At 53.0% G+C, this 18,620-nt stretch overlaps 1 protein-coding gene across 2 annotated transcripts in view; it reads right to left on the minus strand.

The window, feature by feature from the left end:
• Sardh (sarcosine dehydrogenase) overlaps positions 1-16,873 on the minus strand; it is a 57,250-nt gene extending 40,377 nt beyond the window's left edge. For both annotated transcript variants that reach the window (XR_005976372.1, XM_041674781.1), the window contains exons 1-10: positions 16,617-16,873; positions 14,127-14,481; positions 12,711-12,889; positions 11,392-11,571; positions 9,639-9,762; positions 9,394-9,494; positions 5,732-5,836; positions 4,549-4,678; positions 337-423; positions 54-144 (exon numbers count right to left, since the gene is read on the minus strand). Coding sequence is in view for 1 of the 2 variants with exons in the window: in XM_041674781.1 (XP_041530715.1) it covers positions 54-144; positions 337-423; positions 4,549-4,678; positions 5,732-5,836; positions 9,394-9,494; positions 9,639-9,762; positions 11,392-11,571; positions 12,711-12,889; positions 14,127-14,460 (1,331 nt within the window). In the remaining variant the exon portion in view is untranslated. The remainder of the gene's footprint in view (positions 1-53; positions 145-336; positions 424-4,548; positions 4,679-5,731; positions 5,837-9,393; positions 9,495-9,638; positions 9,763-11,391; positions 11,572-12,710; positions 12,890-14,126; positions 14,482-16,616) is intronic.
• Positions 16,874-18,620: the final 1,747 nt, after the last annotated feature.

The following is an 18,620-nucleotide window of genomic DNA, read 5'->3' on the forward strand; positions in this document are numbered from 1 at the left end:
CACTCACCCCTTCCCCCAGCTGCCCTCTCTCTAGCTCCAGCCACCACACTTGCCTGATGTCATAGCTGTACATGTCCTTCTCCGGGCGCCCGTGGACAATCCAGTTGGCCAGCTCGTGCCCACAGCCACCACCCAGCATCATGCCTGGCGAGGTGGGAACGCAGGGCTACAGTCTTCTCCGCACGCCCGCCGCACCCAACTTTACACACCCATCTCCATGGAATCCCCCGTCCCGTTCTCACACCTGGGTGTGGAGGGTGGCAGGCCTTCCAGCAGGACTGAACCCTGCACCACAGGCCTCCCCATCTCCACACCACCTGTCAGGTCCCCCCTCACCTGCACTGTTGAAGCCACAGCCAAGGAAGAATCCACGGAGCTCAGGAGCCTCCCCCATCAGGGGCTTGTGGTCGGGCGTGAAGGATTCTAAAAAGAAGGAAGGCCTCAGACTCCTTCAGACCTCAGGCCCTTGGGGTAGGGTATCCTAGGACAGCAGGGATGGGAAAGTGGTCCTTGGATGCCTCTTTTGTTGAAATCCTTTATCCTTATGATCCAAGACAATATTGTTTCCTCCAGGGAGCCCTCTGGTTGCTCCTGTCCTTGTTCCCCTAAGCACTTCCCCTGGGACCTACCAGCTCTGCCCCATGGGCTCAGATTCATCTCAAGAACATCGTCATTGCTCCACCAACAAGGGGCCTTCTTTGACCAGCACAGTGCTGCAACGCCCCTCACTGAGCCACCATCTTCCTGTGTCATTGCCTGCTGGATATTTTTTTTTAATATTTATTTATTATGTATACAATATTCTGTCTACATGTATGCCTGCAGGCCAGAAGAGGGCACCAGACCTCATTACGGATGGTTGTGAGCCACCATGTGGTTGCTGGGAATTGAACTCAGGACCTTTGGAAGAGCAGGCAATGCTCTTAACCGCTGAGCCCTCTCTCCAGCCCTGCCTGCTGGATATTAAGGGCGAGGACCAGCCTTGCTAAAGGCCATGGACTCAGGCTCAGCAGAGAGGTCAGCCAGGTTCTCAATGTGTGCTCTTAATTAGTGATCACATTTTCCTTGCAGCCAGGGTGCCTCAGAGATCAGGGGACATTGCGGTCACAGTCACGGATTCATCCCTGCTTGACTCCTCAGGCAAGTCATTCTGCCTCTCTGTGAGTTTCCTCTGTTGATCAATCAGGGTTCCAGTACTGACGCCATAGGGCTGGGTTATCATACAAACATTTGTATTTAACCAGAACTGTCTCAACAGTCAAGACAGAACAGAACTCAATCTACCCAGAAGAACTGGTCGGACAGCAAGACAGACAGAATCCAAACAGCCAAATAAGCAAAAATGAAGTGTCTCATAGAAGGTGCCCCCAAAGTAACCTCAATGTTCCCACAGTCTTGCATGGCATGAACCATTACCGCCCAGCGTTTTATCACAGGAGAGGAAAATGTCTGGATGGGGTCTGCTGTGCATCAGTCGCTCAGCAAAGCTACCCGGATCCATCCAATCCCAGGTAGAAGTTGCAGGTCCATCCTCTCCCCAGAGGGTGATTAGAGACCAACCTGCTGATGGGCACAGTGTCTGAGCTGAGGGGCAACCGATTGGGGCGCAAGAGGAAGCTTTCAAACAGTAGGAAGCTGCTGGCACATCAGAGGGCAATGGCAGAGGAGACAGGGCCAAGCGACCGAGCACTTGTCCCTTAGAAGGGCACACCCCCATTTGTCCCACAGGAAGGCCCATCCCCAAAATCAGTGCCAAAGTGTGTAAGGCTAAAGCCAGATATTGTATTGAACAACAAGAAACAGTCCTGAAATAGGCTGTGAGAGGCCGAAACAGAGGCTCTCCTGATCCACCACACCACACACATTGGCCAAATAGGAGCTCAGCCTTTTCTCATGGTTCCACAGTAGCCCTGGGTGCTCAGAGGGACTTGGCATTGGAATGAGTATCCTGAGGGAGGGCTCGAAGCTGGCAGACCTGGAGGAGCCGAGTATGGTGAAGCTCACGGTGATGCTACTCTGGAGAACCAACGGGGAAGGGGAAGAATTTGGCCTGAAGGGCCAACTGCCTTTTACCCTTCTACTAGAAGACCTCGCAGAGGGGAAGAAGGCCTGGGATGGAGCTCAGGTGACTCTCCAGGGTCCTGTGTGAGGCTAGGCTATATGAGTGAGGGTGGGGGCAGTCATCTGGGTAGGACCAGAGCGGCTGGAGAAGGCAACAGGAGCCATGTCCAGGTCTAAAAAGATAAGAGAGGGGTCTCAAGCAGATTTGTCAGAGCTGGGGATGGAACTTAGGTAAGGAGGCAGGTGTAGAGTACAGGGTCCCTTAAATTTTGAACATAAACAAGACTGAGAAACTTAAGGACACTGGAGCTCCTAGCAGCGTGAATGGAAGGACTTGAATTTGCCACCCCACCTTGGCTCTTAGTTCTCAGACAGCCTAGGTCTATGAGCTCTGTCTGCCCCTAGCCAAAGTCTGGGGTTGGGACATCTCTAAATTTTGGAGGCCCAAATCTCTGAGCTGTCTGGCAAGGAGAAAAGCTATCCACCCGCAACCCCTATCCCCAAACCTACTCCCGCTGCTAAGAGACCAGACCCAAGCCGTCTTCCCAAGGATACTTTCCCCAAAATAGGGCCCATGGGGAGTGACAGCTTCCAGGCTAATTAGACAAAGAGAGCCGCCGGGGACATTCATGCCCTTGGGAGTCTTCCTGTGTTTCTCACCATCAGTCCCACTCTGGCTGAGCAGGGACGTGAGTCACAGCCCTCGCCCACGTCCCAGATCAGGCATGCTCACAGAGGCTAGCAGCTGACTCCATCTGGCCTCCCTGGGACTGCACCCGGTGCCACAGCCTTTCTTGTCAGCCACACATATGCACACAGACGTAGTCGGCTCTGTAGCCACCAAGCATGCCCAGACAGTGAGAGCCGGCCTCCACAGAAGGCCAGAGCACCCGCCATCTCTCCTGTCCCGTGGAAGACCCTTAGCCTCCTGGCTCCCTGATGTCCCCTTCCATCCATAAGGCTTCACTGTCAGTGACTGGCTTGGCCCCAGCCTGTGACTTCTCAGTCCCATGCCACCTCTGCTGACTGGTGTTCTGTTTCTGCCTCCCAGGACACACGCTGTGGTGTCCAGAGGCTCCCAGCCTACTACTCAGTCTGTGGAGCTGAAGACAGTCTCCTTCTGGGCTATCCTGTATCTTTCTGAGCTTGATTCTCAAGGAACCTGAACTGGAGGACTGTTTGCCCTGTAGGAAACACACCTTGAGATTCTGTCAAGACCACGTTTCCACCCTGCCGTGTGTGGTTTTTATCTCAGCCCAGCACTGGCTGGCTCTGATGTCTGATGCTGACCTTCAACTTGGCAGGATCTAGAATCACCCAGGAGGTTAGCCTCTCAACTGTGAAGAATCTTCTAGATTAGGTCAGCCTTGAGGCATGCCGGGAGCAGACTTAGGCTAGCTAAGGCAGGAAGATCCATGCTGGAAGTGGGTGACACCATTCCCTAGGCCTGGTCCAAGACTGAGCCCCAGCATGCATTTCTCTGCTTCCTGACTGCGGATGCAATGTGACCATCTGATCCAAGCTCCCCATCCAGAACTTCTCTGCCATGATGGGCTGTGCCCTTGAACTGTGAGCCAAAAAATAAACCCTTTCTCTTGTCAGGATATTTTGCCACGGTAACGAGAAAACTAACTAAGAGAGGCTCCTTCCCCTCGGCAGCCCAGCCTGTGTCTCCCCTTCCAGGTTGGCAATCCTCACTCAAGAAAAGGGTGGACTTTGGCCAGTGAGTACACAAGCCCTAGGTGTGTGGGGCTGCTGGGCTGTTCCACACTTATCTCCAAGGCGCAGCTGCCTGAATCTCACACTATCAGAGTCGATCAGCATGGACCTACTTTCCAGCCTGGCCTCTTTCCTAGGATCCTCTGCTGGGAGCCCTGCACCCTCATTCTGGGGCGGAGCCTGGGGTGCCCTGTGAACAGTGGCTACTCTGTAGATAACCTACAGGGAGAGGGCCTGGAAGCTAAACTTACTCTTCTTAGCCTCCTGGAGAACAGAGAGGAGGCAGGCGCTTCGGAACCCCTCGCCAGGAATCTCTCCATGCCCAGCTCATCTCTAACCCTACAGCATTCTGGCCACCCAAGAACAAGGGGTGAAGCCAGTGGTTGGAGACCCTGACCAGGGAAGTGAGAATTGGGGTGGGTGCAAAGCTGGGTGCCCCACCAAGTGATCACTGTCCTAGAGACGGCCCGTCTTCCTGTGCTCACTCTGACTCACACGGTGCCAGGACGGGTACCACATTCCCATTTTACAGATGGAAACCCTGTGATCTGGGGATAAAGGGGGTCTAGAGTCTCAGTGTTGGGGTCAGAGGCTTCATGGGCTGCCTGCCCAGGGATACATTGCTGCCCTTGCTAGCTTGGGTTTTCTCCCAGAGACAAAATAAAGAAAAGCTAAGTTCAGGTAACAGGAGGCAGGTCATCCTCAGGAAGGCAGTCATCCAGAGGGACTCAAGGATATCTCTGTTCCAGCCTTAGCGTTCCTACTCACCAGGGCCACAGACAGTGGACTTGATCCCTGTCTTCTCCAGCACAGGGACACGGTTAATGGCACCTTCAATGTGCTGGGTGAACACATCCCAGTCCAGGTCAAAGAGGCCAAAGGCAAATTTGTCTGATACCTGCAAAGGCATCAGGAGAAATCCATCAATCCACCAGGAGAAAAGGGCCCATCCATTCCAGGTTCACCTCTGACACAGCTCCAGCCCTGAGGCAGGTAGGGCACGTGACTGACTTCACCAGGTCACGTGAGAGAGATGACGGGACTCCCCTGTGGGCTCTCCCATGCCCGTTCTTTCCTCGTTTCACCTTCACCTAGCTTCCCTGGACTGTTTCTGTGGTCTCCAATTGGGCACTAACCTCTAACCTGTTCTCTCAAACCATGCAGGAGCCTCCCCTGGCTCCCAGTTACCTACCACAACCCCCCAAAACCTTCCATGCATCTGCCCTCCCTACTGTTCCCCTGTGTTTGGCCTTTTGACCTCCCTTCTGCTTTTAAGAAGGGTAAGCTAAGCCAGTCATGGTGGCACACCCCTTTAATCCCAGCACTCAAAAGGCAGAGGCAGGGGGATCTTAGAGTTCAAGTCCAGCCTGGTCTACAGAGTGAGTTCCAGAACAGCCAGAGCTATACAGTGAGACCCTTTCTCAAGAGGGGGTGGGGTAAGCTGGAGCTACTTCTAGGCCTCCAACACAACCTGGGCAATGGGCCATCCTGTCCACCTATACCTACAACCTGACCCCCAGTATCTATGGATGATTCATAGACTGCTAACTATATTTGGGGGTGCAGGCACCACCCACATTGCATTACTTACCTCTTAGCTTTTTGTTTGTGACTTCCCACCTCCAGACATCTTGAGATGGGGGTTATTATCTTAGTCACCCCGGCACTTTTCAGAAATAAAGGGGCTTTGGTGCAAAGTGGCCATCTGATCATCATTTATGGCCATGTGGATGAGACAGCTGTGTGATACCCTGAACTCTCCTCCAGCCCAGAGGCCCCACTGTGGCCCTGGGGAGACCTGTATCCTTGCTACTGGCAGACCAAACACTGGGATCTTTGCAAGCTCCTCATGCTGAGGTGGGCAGCCATCCCACCCTAGCTTCTGTGTACCTGAGAACCAGCTCTCAGAAGCACCTCTGTTTCTCCACCATGGGGCCCTTGGGGGTCTTACCTCCTCCCAAAAGATGGGGTTGGCCTCGTAACCACCCACAGATAAGGCATCGCCCTGCAGGCGGAGGTAGACAGAAGCATCGTGATCTCGGACATTGGGCATGTTCTGTAAGGCAGAGCAGAGAAGCCCCAGGCGTCAAGCGGGCCTGACTCCCATGCCCTGAGGCAGGCCCTGCTCTGGGGAGACCTGTGGCACCTTCTCCCGCACTGGAGACGAGCAGGGAAGGAATCAGGCAGAGACAGGCAGGAACCTTTTGCAGCAGCCCTGTTCATTTGTGAGCAGTGAGCAGTAATCAAAACGGCCAAGTTAAGGACCACTTTTGGAAGCTCGGTGATGCTTTCAGTCACCAAATACTGCTTTAAAATAGCACCGGTTAGCTCTGCCAGGACCACCTCCAACACTGCCGCGCTCAGAGCACTATAGCACAGGATCGTGGAGACCCCTGGTGGCCAGGGACGTCCACGTTCCTGTCCCAGCAAGACAGTTCCCACCTCAGTACTGACTCTCCTCATAGGTCCCTGCAACTCTGAGGATACAGCAAGTGCTCAGCTCAGCACACACATGTCCACCCAGCAACTCCTATGTAGAGATACATACAGGAGTCCACCCTACTCTTAGTGGGCAGTATGGCCCTACTCCCATTTTATCCCCACTTCTGACCTCAATTTATTCTCCCCCAGCTGCATCAAACCCTGATGGCTGCTTCCTCTTGAAAGTTGGCCTGATTACTCCTGTTCTTCTTAGTCCCTCTGAGGCAGTAGCTGGCTAGGTGACTCCAGGCTCCTCTGTCACCATGGTCACAACTGCCTCATAGCTTCTGCCAGACCTTGCTCCATTCACCACTTGCTCTGTCTCAGCACAACCCCATGCACAACTATTACCCTTGCTGAAGGAAAGGAAACAAAGGGTTGATAATGTGGCTCAGTGGGTACAGCGCTTGTCAGCAAGTCTGAAATCCTGGATTCCATGCCCAGCACTGCACCAACTAGGAACACAGAATGGTCAGGAGTTCCAGGTTGTCCTCGGCTACAAAATCAGTCCAAAAGGAGCCTGAGCTACAAAGAGAGGGGATGGGAGGGGAATAGGAAAACAGGAAGAAGGAGGGCAAGGAGGATGAGCAGAAATAAGAGGAGGAGAGGAGAGAAAGATGGCCCATTGAGGTGGCTCACTGAATAAAGGGACTTGCCACCAAGCCTGATGACCTGAGTTTGATATTAGGTACCCACATGATAGAACTCCATAAACTGTTCCCTATAGTATACATGCTCACACACACACACACACACACACACACACACACACACACACACGTAATGAATCAGAATAATGATTTCACTCTTCTAGGCTGGAGATGGGAAGAAGGGAAGAGTCTGGTTTCAGACCCCCAGCCTCCACAAGGAGGGATAGGGCCTGGGAATTCTCTTACCATACCAGACTGTACCAGGCACAGTCTTGAACTCTGGGAGCTAGTGGTCCTATCCATGTGCTCTTATATCTAGAGGCACACAGGGACCCTGAGTGACTATATATAATACCTGCAGCTTCCCCCTGACTTTGACATTCCTGGGAGGGGGATGGCCAACTGCAGTCCATCCTACTGCTTCCCAAAAGGAGGACGTTGTCAGGCCCCAAGAGAAACCAGCTAGGACTGAGGAGTGGTGCCCCCCAGTAGACACCCTGTGGCTACCCTCTCTGCAGTCTCCGTCTATGACATACCCTCTGCCAGCCTTTATGTGGCTCTTCTGGATCCCTTCATGGTCAGAGAGTGACCCCTGGTGGCTACCTGGGGTATGGTTCTCCCCACAGTTCTGAGCTTCAGGGATCAGCATGGCTATTCTTTCTTGCTCACCTAATACAGTACAAAGTAGGTGTCTCTGTGAATAAGGACCTACTGTGTGTTTGGAGAAGTCACCCTGGGTTTGTGGCAGGAACCCACCAGACCCAGGCTTTTGCTATACTGTCTCCTACATTCACACTGTAAAACAGCCAGGCTTGGCATCTTGAAGGCAGGAGGGCAGCCAAACTCATGTAGGGTGGGGGAGGCAGGCCCCAGGGGTGAGGCTTCTAGTATGGAGAAAAGGGGTGTCCAGGTGTCCAAGACTCTCATCACTCGTCCATAAACCAGAGCACTCTGGCCTCTCACACTCTCCTCTCCCCACAGCCTATGGCTCAGTTCCCTGAACTGTCAGTCAAAACCAAATGCCATGCCCTTTGTGATGGACCTTCTCCATCACCCTAAAACCCCCACTGAGGTATGGCCTGCTCCCTCTCCAGGTAGCCCCCCAAAAATCAAGCTGGTCCTCCAATCTTGGTTAGAGACATCAGGCATACCATGTCCAGCCACATTTGATTGACCTAAGTAAAGTCAGTTGAGTATGGTCCATTGGGACAGGATCTACTCAGAGCCCTAGAACCCCTCGGGGGTTCCCTTTGCAGTTTCTCTGGGGGGTTCTCTTTTGCTTGCATGCATGATCCCCATTTACTCTTCATGTAAAAACTGGGCCTTTCTCTGTTTTAGTTCCACCCCCTGGAGTGGAAAGATGAACCCCTCCAGTCTGTGATGGCTGCAGAGAGGATTCGATTCCCGTTGTAAAGATTTAGCAAGTGGATGGACAAAGGAAGAATAGAGGAAGGGAAAAGTGATTGGAGAGAAGGAGGGATGGAGCCTGGGTAGGGGAATGGATGGAAGGCGTTAAAGAAGAAAGGATGGGGGCTGGCAAGATGGCTCAGAGGTTAAGAGCACTGACTGCTCTTCTAGAGATCCCGAGTCCAATTCCCAGCAACCACATGGTGGCTCACAACCATCTGATGCTCTCTTCTGGTGTTTAGGCAAGATGCAGACAGAACACTGTAAACACAATAAATACATAAACCTTTAAAAAAGAACTGATAGAAAAATGACTGGATGGATGGATGGACGGACGGACGGACAGACGGACGGATGGATGGATGGATGATAAGTAGATTGGTAAATGGCTGGGGAGATGGAAGAAGACATTAAGGAAGAATATAAGGTGGGAGTAGCAAAAAAGGAGAGAGGGAAGTGAATAAATGGAAAGCTAAGTAGACGAAAAACGGTCAATAAGGATAAAGGGATGGAAAAAGAAGGATGGATGCATGGGAAATACAGGGGATAGGAAGAGGAGAGGAGGAGGGTGCAGTGGGTTTAGAAGGAGTGACGCAGGGCGGGGGAGACAAGCTCAGAGGATTGGTGGGGGGGAAGCAGGACAGTCAGTGACAAGGTGTCAGAAAACCACCAGCCACCAGCATAGGAAGCAGAGCAGAGTAGACCAAGAGAGGGGAGAGTGGGAGGCTTTTAACTCCAGGTGCCTGCAGGTGCACCAGGCCTGGGCTTCGCTCGCCCTCCGAGAGGTACTGAGTGCCAGGAATCAGCGTCCTCTGAACAAAGCCCTGGCTATCAGACGAGATATCAAAGACAAACCAGGCCCTGGAATCCAAGATAGGCCACACCATCAAATCCACTGTGCCAACCTTGCCAACTCATGTAAGTCTGCCAGCACCCAGAGGTCTCCCTTGCACGGAAGAGGTGCCTAAGCCTGAGGACCACGTCATTTGTCTGCACCCCAGCTAGGTAGGTTTTAGGGCAAAGTCCTTGACCTCACCCGCCCTCCCACTGCAGAGAACCTGGCACCGTTGATTACCTGGATGCCCTCAATGCGCTCAGTAACAACGTAAGCATGGTGCATGGCCACCAGTGGTACCTTCACGCCAGCCATCTGGCCCACAGTGCTCGCCCACACTCCTGGGAACAGAATGGAACCGACTCAGCTGCCACTCGAGTGGGCACAGGACATTCCTCAGCATTCCTGCCTGTCCTGACCTCCCAGCCCAGAAAGGGGTGGGACCAGAGCTGCGGGGGAGGGGAGCCCAAGGAGCACCATCCCACCTGCACAGTTGACCACGCAGGGTGTCTGGATGGAGCCATGCTCTGTCTCCACGGCTGCCACCCGCCGCACTCCAAAGTCATCCACCCGCGTGCGGATGCCAGTCACTGGGCAGTTTTCGATGACCTGAGGTGGGGGAAAACAGCACCTAAAGCCATGTGGAGATTCCTGAAGAACTGACCTCCATCCCTGACCTACTGGATGGGACCAGGAATGCTGCTTCTGTGAGGGACACGTCCTGATTCTATTTCCCTCATTTGGTCAGAGAAACGGAAGCCACATCACAAAAAAGCAGAACCCACATCCTTCCTTGGTTGGAAAACTTGTGCAGATATAGGAGAGGTGAGGGCACTCATTCAGAATAAGATAGTAGCTGGCTGTTTGCAGTAGGTTAAGATTCATTTGAGAAATGGGAATATGTTTGTACATCACTCTGGATTTTTTTTAAGTCATAAAATGATGTGTCTGTTTATGCCTTCATGGAAACACTTGAAGAGAAACACACCAAAATGCCCACAGTCCTGCCTGACATTTTTACTGCTTTTTTCTGCTTATTTATCTTTGTGTGTGTGTCGTGTGTTGTGTGTGGTTGTGTATGCATGTGTTATATGTGGTGTTGTATGCGTGTGTCATGTGTGATGTCTGGGTGTGCATGCACTATGCTAGTTATTTTTTTTTTATGTATACAATAGTCTATCTGTATGTATAGATAGGCCAGAAGAGGGCACCAGACCTCACTACAGATGGTTGTGAGCCACCATGTGGTTGCTGGGAATTGAACTCAGAACCTTTGGAAGAGCAGGCAATACTCTTAACCACTGAGCCATTATTTTTAACTGTCAACTTGAACTAATCTAGAATCACCGTGGAAGAATCTTAACTGAGGAATTATCTAGATCATGTTGGCCTATGAATGCGTCTGTGGAGAAATGTGTTGATTATCAATTGATCCAGCCCACTGTAGGCAGCACCATCCCCTGGGCTATGTCTGGACCACATGAGTGAAGAAAGATAGCTGGGGTAGTAGCAGATAACACAGGTATGCTCATCCTTCTCTGCTCCTATTGGTGGGATAGGATTAGGCTAACGGCTTGAGTTCCCACCTTTACTCCTCAGTGATAGACCATAACCCGGCTGTAAGCCCAGTCAACCCTTCCCTCCCCTAAGTTATTTTTTGTCGGTGTGTTTCCTCACAGCCACAAACATGAAAGTGGGGCATGCAGACACATTTGGAGGTCAGAGGACAGAGGACATGGGTGTCCTCCTCATCACCCTCTGCTTTTTTCCCTTAGAATAGGACCTCTTGCTGAACCTAGGGCTCACTGTGTCCACTAGGACAACAGACAGGAAACCCAGCGATCTTCCTAACTACCCTCCCCAGTGCTGAGGTTACAGTCACCTATCACATGAATGCGGGAAGTACAAGCAAAGCCCTCAAGCTCAAGATCAAATACTTTTATCTGGTGAGCATACCCCCTGTCATCATTTTGAGTTTCTCTACCTCAAGTGTCGTCTGGAGCAAATGAAGACAAAATGGTAAGAATGGATCCAGAGATTTCCTGTGACGGAGTGGGATCCTTGAGTGAAGGGGGTGAGAATGCAGATGTCTGGACAGAATGGACCCTAAGGCTGAGAGGTTCCAACAGACCCAGGACCACGGATCAGGCCAAGGATGGAGCCTGTTCCAGGTCTCGGGACTTGGAGGGAAAGGGGGTGGGCTCAAAGCAAAGACCCAGAATTGGTAGTGATGGGTACCTGAGCTCCTCGAGCCACTGCTGCCCTGGTGAGGGTGGTGCAGGTGCCAGCAGGGTCCATGGTACCGTCCTTTGGCACATACAGGGTCCCATAGAGGTCGTCCACGTTCATCAGTGGATACAGATCCTTCGTCTCCGCTGGGCTCAGCACATGGGACTCTACCCCATAGGCCTTGCCTAACTAGAGGGATGCAGAAGAAAATACCCGAGCTCATGAAAAGCAGGTCTTTAGGCCACTCATCCCACCTGGGGCCCCAGGTTCAACCCCAACTCTGCTGCCTCTAGAAGTCTGAGCAGGTCTCCATGCCCAGAGGACCCTTTGGGTCTGCTCCAGTAGGAGGGTGAAGGGGTGGAGCCGGTACAGGCAGGGTCTGAAGCCACATCCCTTTGGCTCTAGTATCTGCTGGAGTGCAGCTTTGTGACGGGTTTGGAGAGACTGAGCATCTCCTCCCAGAAATGGGCTAAAAGAAATTAGGGCAGTTGATGAAGAGCTTAGACAAGAACAAGGCAAGCTACAAATTGCTTGGTGTGACATAATAAAATTAAAATGACCCTCAGTCTCATAGTTCAGGTTTGAGAATTAGGTTTCCAAGTTTCCTCCCCCAGAAACCCCAACAAGATCCTGCCTTGGTGGCACTGTCAAACAGACCATGCCTCATATTTAACTAACCGAAGGCAGCTAATCCAAAGGAGGTGATGATCTATTTAACAGGACTCCACCTGACTGGTGATGAGATTCTCTAAGAGTATTTTTCTTTTTGAGACAGGGTCTCATGTAGCCCAGGCTGGTCACAAATGATATAGCCAAGGATGACCTTAAGCTACTGATCTTTCTGATGAGGTAAGAAGCATGCAGCCCTATCCCAGGCTTCGGATTCCTTCATAGGTAAAACTCAGTAACTCTGCATGGCTCTAAATTCAAGATCCGAGAGCAGGTGAGCCGCCCCATCATTTTATTCAGAGTTGTGGGTGTGCACACTAAGCAAGCACTCTATCAGCTGACCCCCTTCCCCCCACTCCCCAGGAATCTTGAATGAGGAGTGTGGTCACACCTCTCCACCCAGGTAGCCCAGCCAGCAAAGAGCAGTGATAGGGTTTGAACCCAGATCTGCAGGCACTTGTCTCCAGTGTTAAGGGATTATCGCATGCACTCACTGTTGGAGCTTCCTCCCCCTCGCTGTACCCCCCCCCCAAGGAAGAATACAGCATCTAGGTGAGCTCCCAAAAGGCACACCCCCCCACCTTTCCCCCAGGGAATCCAGTCACCCACCTGAGCCCCCTGCAGAGAGCATGCCCTGCTTTCCCTAGGAGCATACCCACCGACATGAGCCTCTTGTACTCATCCAGGCGCTGCCGGTTGGAGGCGATGAAGAGGCCACCGTTCTGGATCCAGCCTGTATGCATCCCAGTCTCCTCCTCCAGATCATGGCTCACCACTTGCCGTGTGTGGGCCAGAAGCTCTACCTCCACATCGCTGGGCCGCAGCTGCCACAATAAACCTGACCCAGAAAAGGGCACCGTTAGTCCCCTGCAGGGTGGCATCACATCCACTTCTGCCAGACAAATAATGGGCAGAAACGAGGAACCCAGGGAGGCTGAGTAGGACAGAGCCTGCCACAGCTGGAGGTTAGGGCTATTCTGGGGCAGCTCCAAGCAACAATATCCAAGCCTCCCATTAACAAGTGCCATCTGCGTGCCAGGCCTGGTGCAGAGTCTAGCCTAGGGTGACCTCAAGAGTCCTCAGCAGCTCCTGAGAAGCCTAGGGCTAGCCTCAAACTTGCTATGTAGCCAAGAACAAACTGGAATTCTTCCTGTCTCTTGCTCCCAAGAACTGACATGATAGGCCTAAGCTACCAAACCTGACTTTGAGAGGTTACAGGTCAACTTCATAGGCAGCCAGTAGTTGAGTTCAAAGTCACAGAGCAGGTGAATGCGAGACAGAAAACTGACTGGAGGGAAGTAGGAAAAGACAAGATCTCCTGAGTAAACTGGGAGCATGGGGACCTTGGGAGAGGGTTGAAGGGGAGGGAGAGGAAGGGAGGGGAGCAGAGAAAATGTAGAGCTCAATAAATATCAATAAAACGAAAGAAGGAAGGAAGAAGAAAAAAGAAAGGAAGGAAGAAAGAAAGAAAGAAAGAAAGAAAGAAAGAAACTGACTGGACCCAGATAACCCAGTTTTCCTAAGACTACGACTACTACTTTCAACAGCAGGGGCTGTATATGCCAGAAACGAGGCTGGTGTGACGTGGACGGGCAGAGGTGACAGCCCAGCTGGACCTGGCTTTGGGAGAGGGGCTGAGCGCTCAGAGCAGCGGGCCTCTTGACAGCAGCCGAGGTACAAGTGTCACCACACCAAATTGGCAGCTGTGCGCCAGCACACCACTGGTTAAAAGGGTTGAGGACATGCAAACTGCGCGTGCTCAGGTTGTCACAGGGTCAGTAGGAAAGTTCCACAGAAAATGCAGCCCCTGCCATGCAGGTCCAGCCATTCTCCAGCAGGCATGCCTCCACCTGGTGGCTTTCTCTGGGGGAGGGGCTCCTGTTCTCGGTACAGACAGCTGCCTGGACCCAGCTTCACCCCGACCCAGAGGGCCACAGGCAGTGCCTATGCTCTCCCTGGCACAGCTCTTCGGAGAATAGAGTCTGGCTGGCCTGCCACTCCAACCATACTCTGCGGCCCCTCCCAGACTGACCCGAGCTGTGTCCCCGCCTAACCGCCAGCACCCAGGCTCCCACCTGCTGTGTGCCAGGTGGTCCCGGAGGTCAGTCGCTCTCTCTCCAGCAGTACTGCTCGGCCTACACCCAGTTTGGCCAAGTGGTACAGGGTCTGGCAGCCCAAGCTGCCCCCGCCAATGACCACAACATCGGCCGAGCTAGGCAGGGGCTGGCTTGGTCCTTGGGTCACCACCGAGGAACCTTGTGCCTCCTCCTTCAGGGTCCGCTGGTATGGAACATTCTTCTCAGTAGTGGGCCGGGCATCCTTAGCTAGGGGCTGCAGCCCCAGGTTCCGAACAGATCTCCCTTGAGGACAGGTGGCAGCCACTCGTAGGGCTCGGCTCAGCGAAGCCATGGGGACTTAATGCTTCTGTACCTTAGGGAGCCAATAAGAGAATCAGGCTGGATGGGGTACAGTGCAGACACTGTAGGGCTGGACTATGTGCATGTCCATTACCTGGAGCTCCCATACTTGGCCTTCTTTCTGCTGCTTCCCCATGGTATATACTCACTCAGTCATTCACTCATTCACCCATATATTCTGTCATCCACTCACCCATTCACTCATCCACTCACTCATTCACTCATTCATTCACTCACACATTCACTCACTCACCCATTCACTCATTCATTCACCCATTCACTCACTCACCCATTCACTCATTCATTCACCCATTCACTCATTCACTCACCCATTCACTCATTCATTCACCCATTCACTCATTCATTCACTCATTCATTCACCCATTCACTCATTCACTCACCCATTCACTCATTCACTCACCCATTCACTCATTCACTCACCCATTCACTCACTCACCCACTCATCCACTCACTCACTCACCCATTCACTCACTCATCCACTCACCCATTCACTCACCCACTCACTCACTCATCCACTCACTCACCCATTCACTCACTCACCCATTCACTCACTCACCCATTCACTCACTCACTCACTCACCCATTCACTCACTCATTCATCCACTCACCCATTCAGCATTGATGTCTCAAGGCTGGATGGATACCCAGCAAGCTCTAACTGGGCTCGGGGGAGACAGCTCTGGGTAGGGTGTGTCAGAGAAGTGGCAGATAGCCCAAATGAAGCGTAAGGAAGAGCAGTATCCAGAGAGGACAGGCACGTGAGGACTGATATGGAATATTCCTTTACATTGTGTGGGCTAGGCATAAGAAAGTGCCTCAGAGGGGCACTGATGTCCTCACAGGAGCACTGGGCACCCGGACAGCATGATACAGAGGTGAGAACACCCAGGGCCTGGCGAGTCTGAGTTTCCTACAAGTGTTGAGGGCCCTGTCCTGGTCTGAGCTAGAGAAGGGCCCTAGGGCTGCTGGACTAGACTTGGGAAGAAAGACTGCAGGCCCAGAGGAGCCGTGACTGCGTTGATAGGAATGTGTGAGATCACCTGCACACAGGGAGAGCCAGGCCGAGGTGGGTGGCCATGTGGAGGAGGCAAGGGGCAATAGCCCTAAACAGGAGCTGGCAGTAGACCCAGACAGGGCCCTAGTACGATCCCCCAGGACAGTCCCCACTCAACCCCACATAAGCTATTGCTCCTTCAGTGGCTCCCAGCAGAAGCCAATGGAGGCTGTGGTGTCTAGACACACACTCCCCTCCAGGAATCTGGATTTCAGATGGGGCTCAGACATTGGCTTAAGAGACCTCACTTCTCTCTGTCCCATCCACAGTTCTTCCAGCTACCCTTAAGGGCTCATCAGGAGACCCTCCTCCAGGACCCCCCATCTCCCTATCCACCAACATGTAGTGATAAAAGTGTACCAGGAATGGTGGTACCCAGGGTGTCTCCCAAGGAGTGGATCCCGCCCAGCACAGGGAAGGTAGGATGTCTCCAAGGGGTTTCCTGTGCTCTTTCCTGGGATCAGCAGGAAAACCAAAGGCTTTGGTTATGACCCAGAGTGCTGGGTCCTTAGAACTGTGCCTGTTACCACGAGGTCAGCTAACTTCCCCCATCAGATGTAGACGACAGCTCACTGCCACAGAACGGCCTGAGGCCGGCGACTCTTACCTCTAGTTCAGAGAAAGAGACTGAGGCTGCGGGACAGGCTTCCTAGGGTGGCCAAGGTCACAGGCCTCTGATCAGCCGCACTGAGCAAAGGGCACTGTGATCCAAACGCCAAATGTTCCCCTGATTCCCCACCACCGCCACCCCAGTCTGGGGACTTGGACCCACTGTGGCCCCATATTCCACCTGTTTGCACTTCTGAGCCCTCGCTGGACAGAGCAGGAGACAGAGCAGACCTCTGAGGGCAGAGGTCAGAGCCAAGCCGCCCACTCAACACCCCACTCCAAGGGTAGGGCCCGGAGTCTATGCTGAGAGGCCTTGGGAGTGGAGAGTGGGTGGACTTGCAGGCAGGAGTTGTCCTTGGCTTACAGTCTCTCAGGTCATTCCCATCCCTACAGTGACAGCTGCCAGTCTCTGTGGCTTCCGTGGATGAGACAAGGCATTCCCCTTGGTGGGAGTCTATACGTACCTTAGTCTTGAATGTCCTTAGTTCTCCAGAAGCTCCGGAGAGGGACCTAGCAAGAGCAAGTCAGCAGAATATGGACCCAGTCGAGGTTCTGCAGGACCAGGTAGTGCCTCCTTCTTAAGATACTGCACCAGGCACCACACACCTGCCAGAAGCACCTCCTTCCTCTCCAGACTCTGCCCAGTGCCGATACCGCTGGCCTGGGGATCTGCCACGTGCCCCTTCCCTCCCAGCCAGTCACAGCAGGGTTGGGGGATGGGGCGGCCAGGCCCCCAGACTGCTCCTCCTGCTTCAGAACAGCTGTTTCATGAACCTGCCCTCTGGCCCCTGCAGCTCCCGCCCTCAGCTTCCCAAGGATCAGGGCAGGGGACACGTGGAATAAGAGCTCAGTCACAGGCCTGAGATCTCAGACACACGGCCTTCTTTGAAGGCTGCAACAGGGTAGAAGGGTACATAAGCGGGGAAGGCACTCTGCAGAACCCTCCCATGCGGGAGCCCTCTCCTGTAACCCCAGTTACCCACGGTCTTCTCGTCTACTCCATGGTCCCTTCAGCCAGAGGCAGAGGGAGGTCCCAGCTAGCCTTTTCCAACCCTGCCTGTGAAGGGGCTGCCAGGACACCACCCCTCCCTTCTTACCCAAGCTGCATCTGGGTCTAGCTGAACAGGCCACCCACTCCCTTGCTGCTGGCTCAAAGTCTCCGCCTACAACTGGGGCAGGAGTGAACCTCCCACTACCCCAGCTTCCTGGCCAGCCCAGCTGGGGCAGCTGCCAAGTGGACAGTTCTCCCAGCAAGCCAGCAGAGCAGGGCTATGAAACTTGAACCTAGCTCTCTGGGGTGACCTCCGCCTCTCACGTTTCCTTCTTCATCACTAACCCAGGAGTCTCCATATTGCTGTGATGGCCCTGGGCATTCTGTCTTCCCATACTTGCCCACCCTGGTTCCCCATCCCCTGAACCAGGCGGCTGTATGGGTAGATCATTCTTCCTCGAAATGAGGCCCCTGATGAGGTCATCTTGGAACAAGTATGTCTCTCCAGTCTCAGCTTGCTAACTCCTGGGACTAGACAAAAAGTTTACTGTCCAAAGAAGCCAGCAAGGAGTCTGTGCTGACATGGCAGGGGCTGCCCCCGCATCCCAGACATTGTGTCCATCCCAGACAGAAGATGCCCAGAGTGAACCCAGGAAGAACCAATATGTTTCAAAACCTCTGGATGTCCAAAGAATCAAAGGAGGTGCTGGTACCAAATGGCCCCCACTTCTGCTCCAGTTGGAGAAGAGGGACAAATATTGATGTGACACCCTACTAAGTGTTAGGAATTTTTCCTAATGTGAGCTCTCTGCCAACACAAAAATCCCAATCAAGCCAAATCAAAACAAGCCAAATTAAAAATATCCAGGTTTAATGGGATTCTGCGCTCTTGGGTGGCCCTGAGGGGAAAAATGGGAGGCCGCGAATGCGACCACCGGTGAGAGAGGAAAGAGACCACATGTTCCTCTTCGGGAGTTCATTTAAATATCCTGTGGGAGTGGCCCTGACCATATGTTGGGATTTGGAGTCCAGACCAATACAACTCTCAAGGCTGGGGGCTAGGATAGTAGCGAGGGGCTGGGGTCTACACTCCCAACTTAACATTCCAGACTTGGATATAGAAATGACAGGAAATTAAAGTAATAATTGTGACCAACAATTTGGGCTCTCTAGGAAAAGGGGTGTTGACTCAAGTCTGGCTACTTCCTGCGGGTATAGGGCGACATGGAGAAGGGGAGAGCTGGGTGTCGGTGGGTCCACACTCAGCGAGAGGTGTGGCTGGAAAGACATCCCATGTCCTGTCATCCCGGAGATGTCAGGCATCTCCTTGGGGGAGGTGAGAAGGCAGGTGTCTAGGAAGAAAATATTGTTATTACCAAAAATGAGTCTGCCAGGATGAGGAGCATGTAGGCCCTTCATTGTGGCATCCTGGAAAACCGGAGGGGGGAGGGTCCTGTCTGCTGGACAGACCAAGCAT

This window comes from Microtus oregoni, unplaced genomic scaffold, assembly GCF_018167655.1.
Source record: "Microtus oregoni isolate MIOR12 unplaced genomic scaffold, Mior012 000025F_ref0000491, whole genome shotgun sequence".
Taxonomy (NCBI): Eukaryota; Metazoa; Chordata; class Mammalia; order Rodentia; family Cricetidae; genus Microtus; species Microtus oregoni.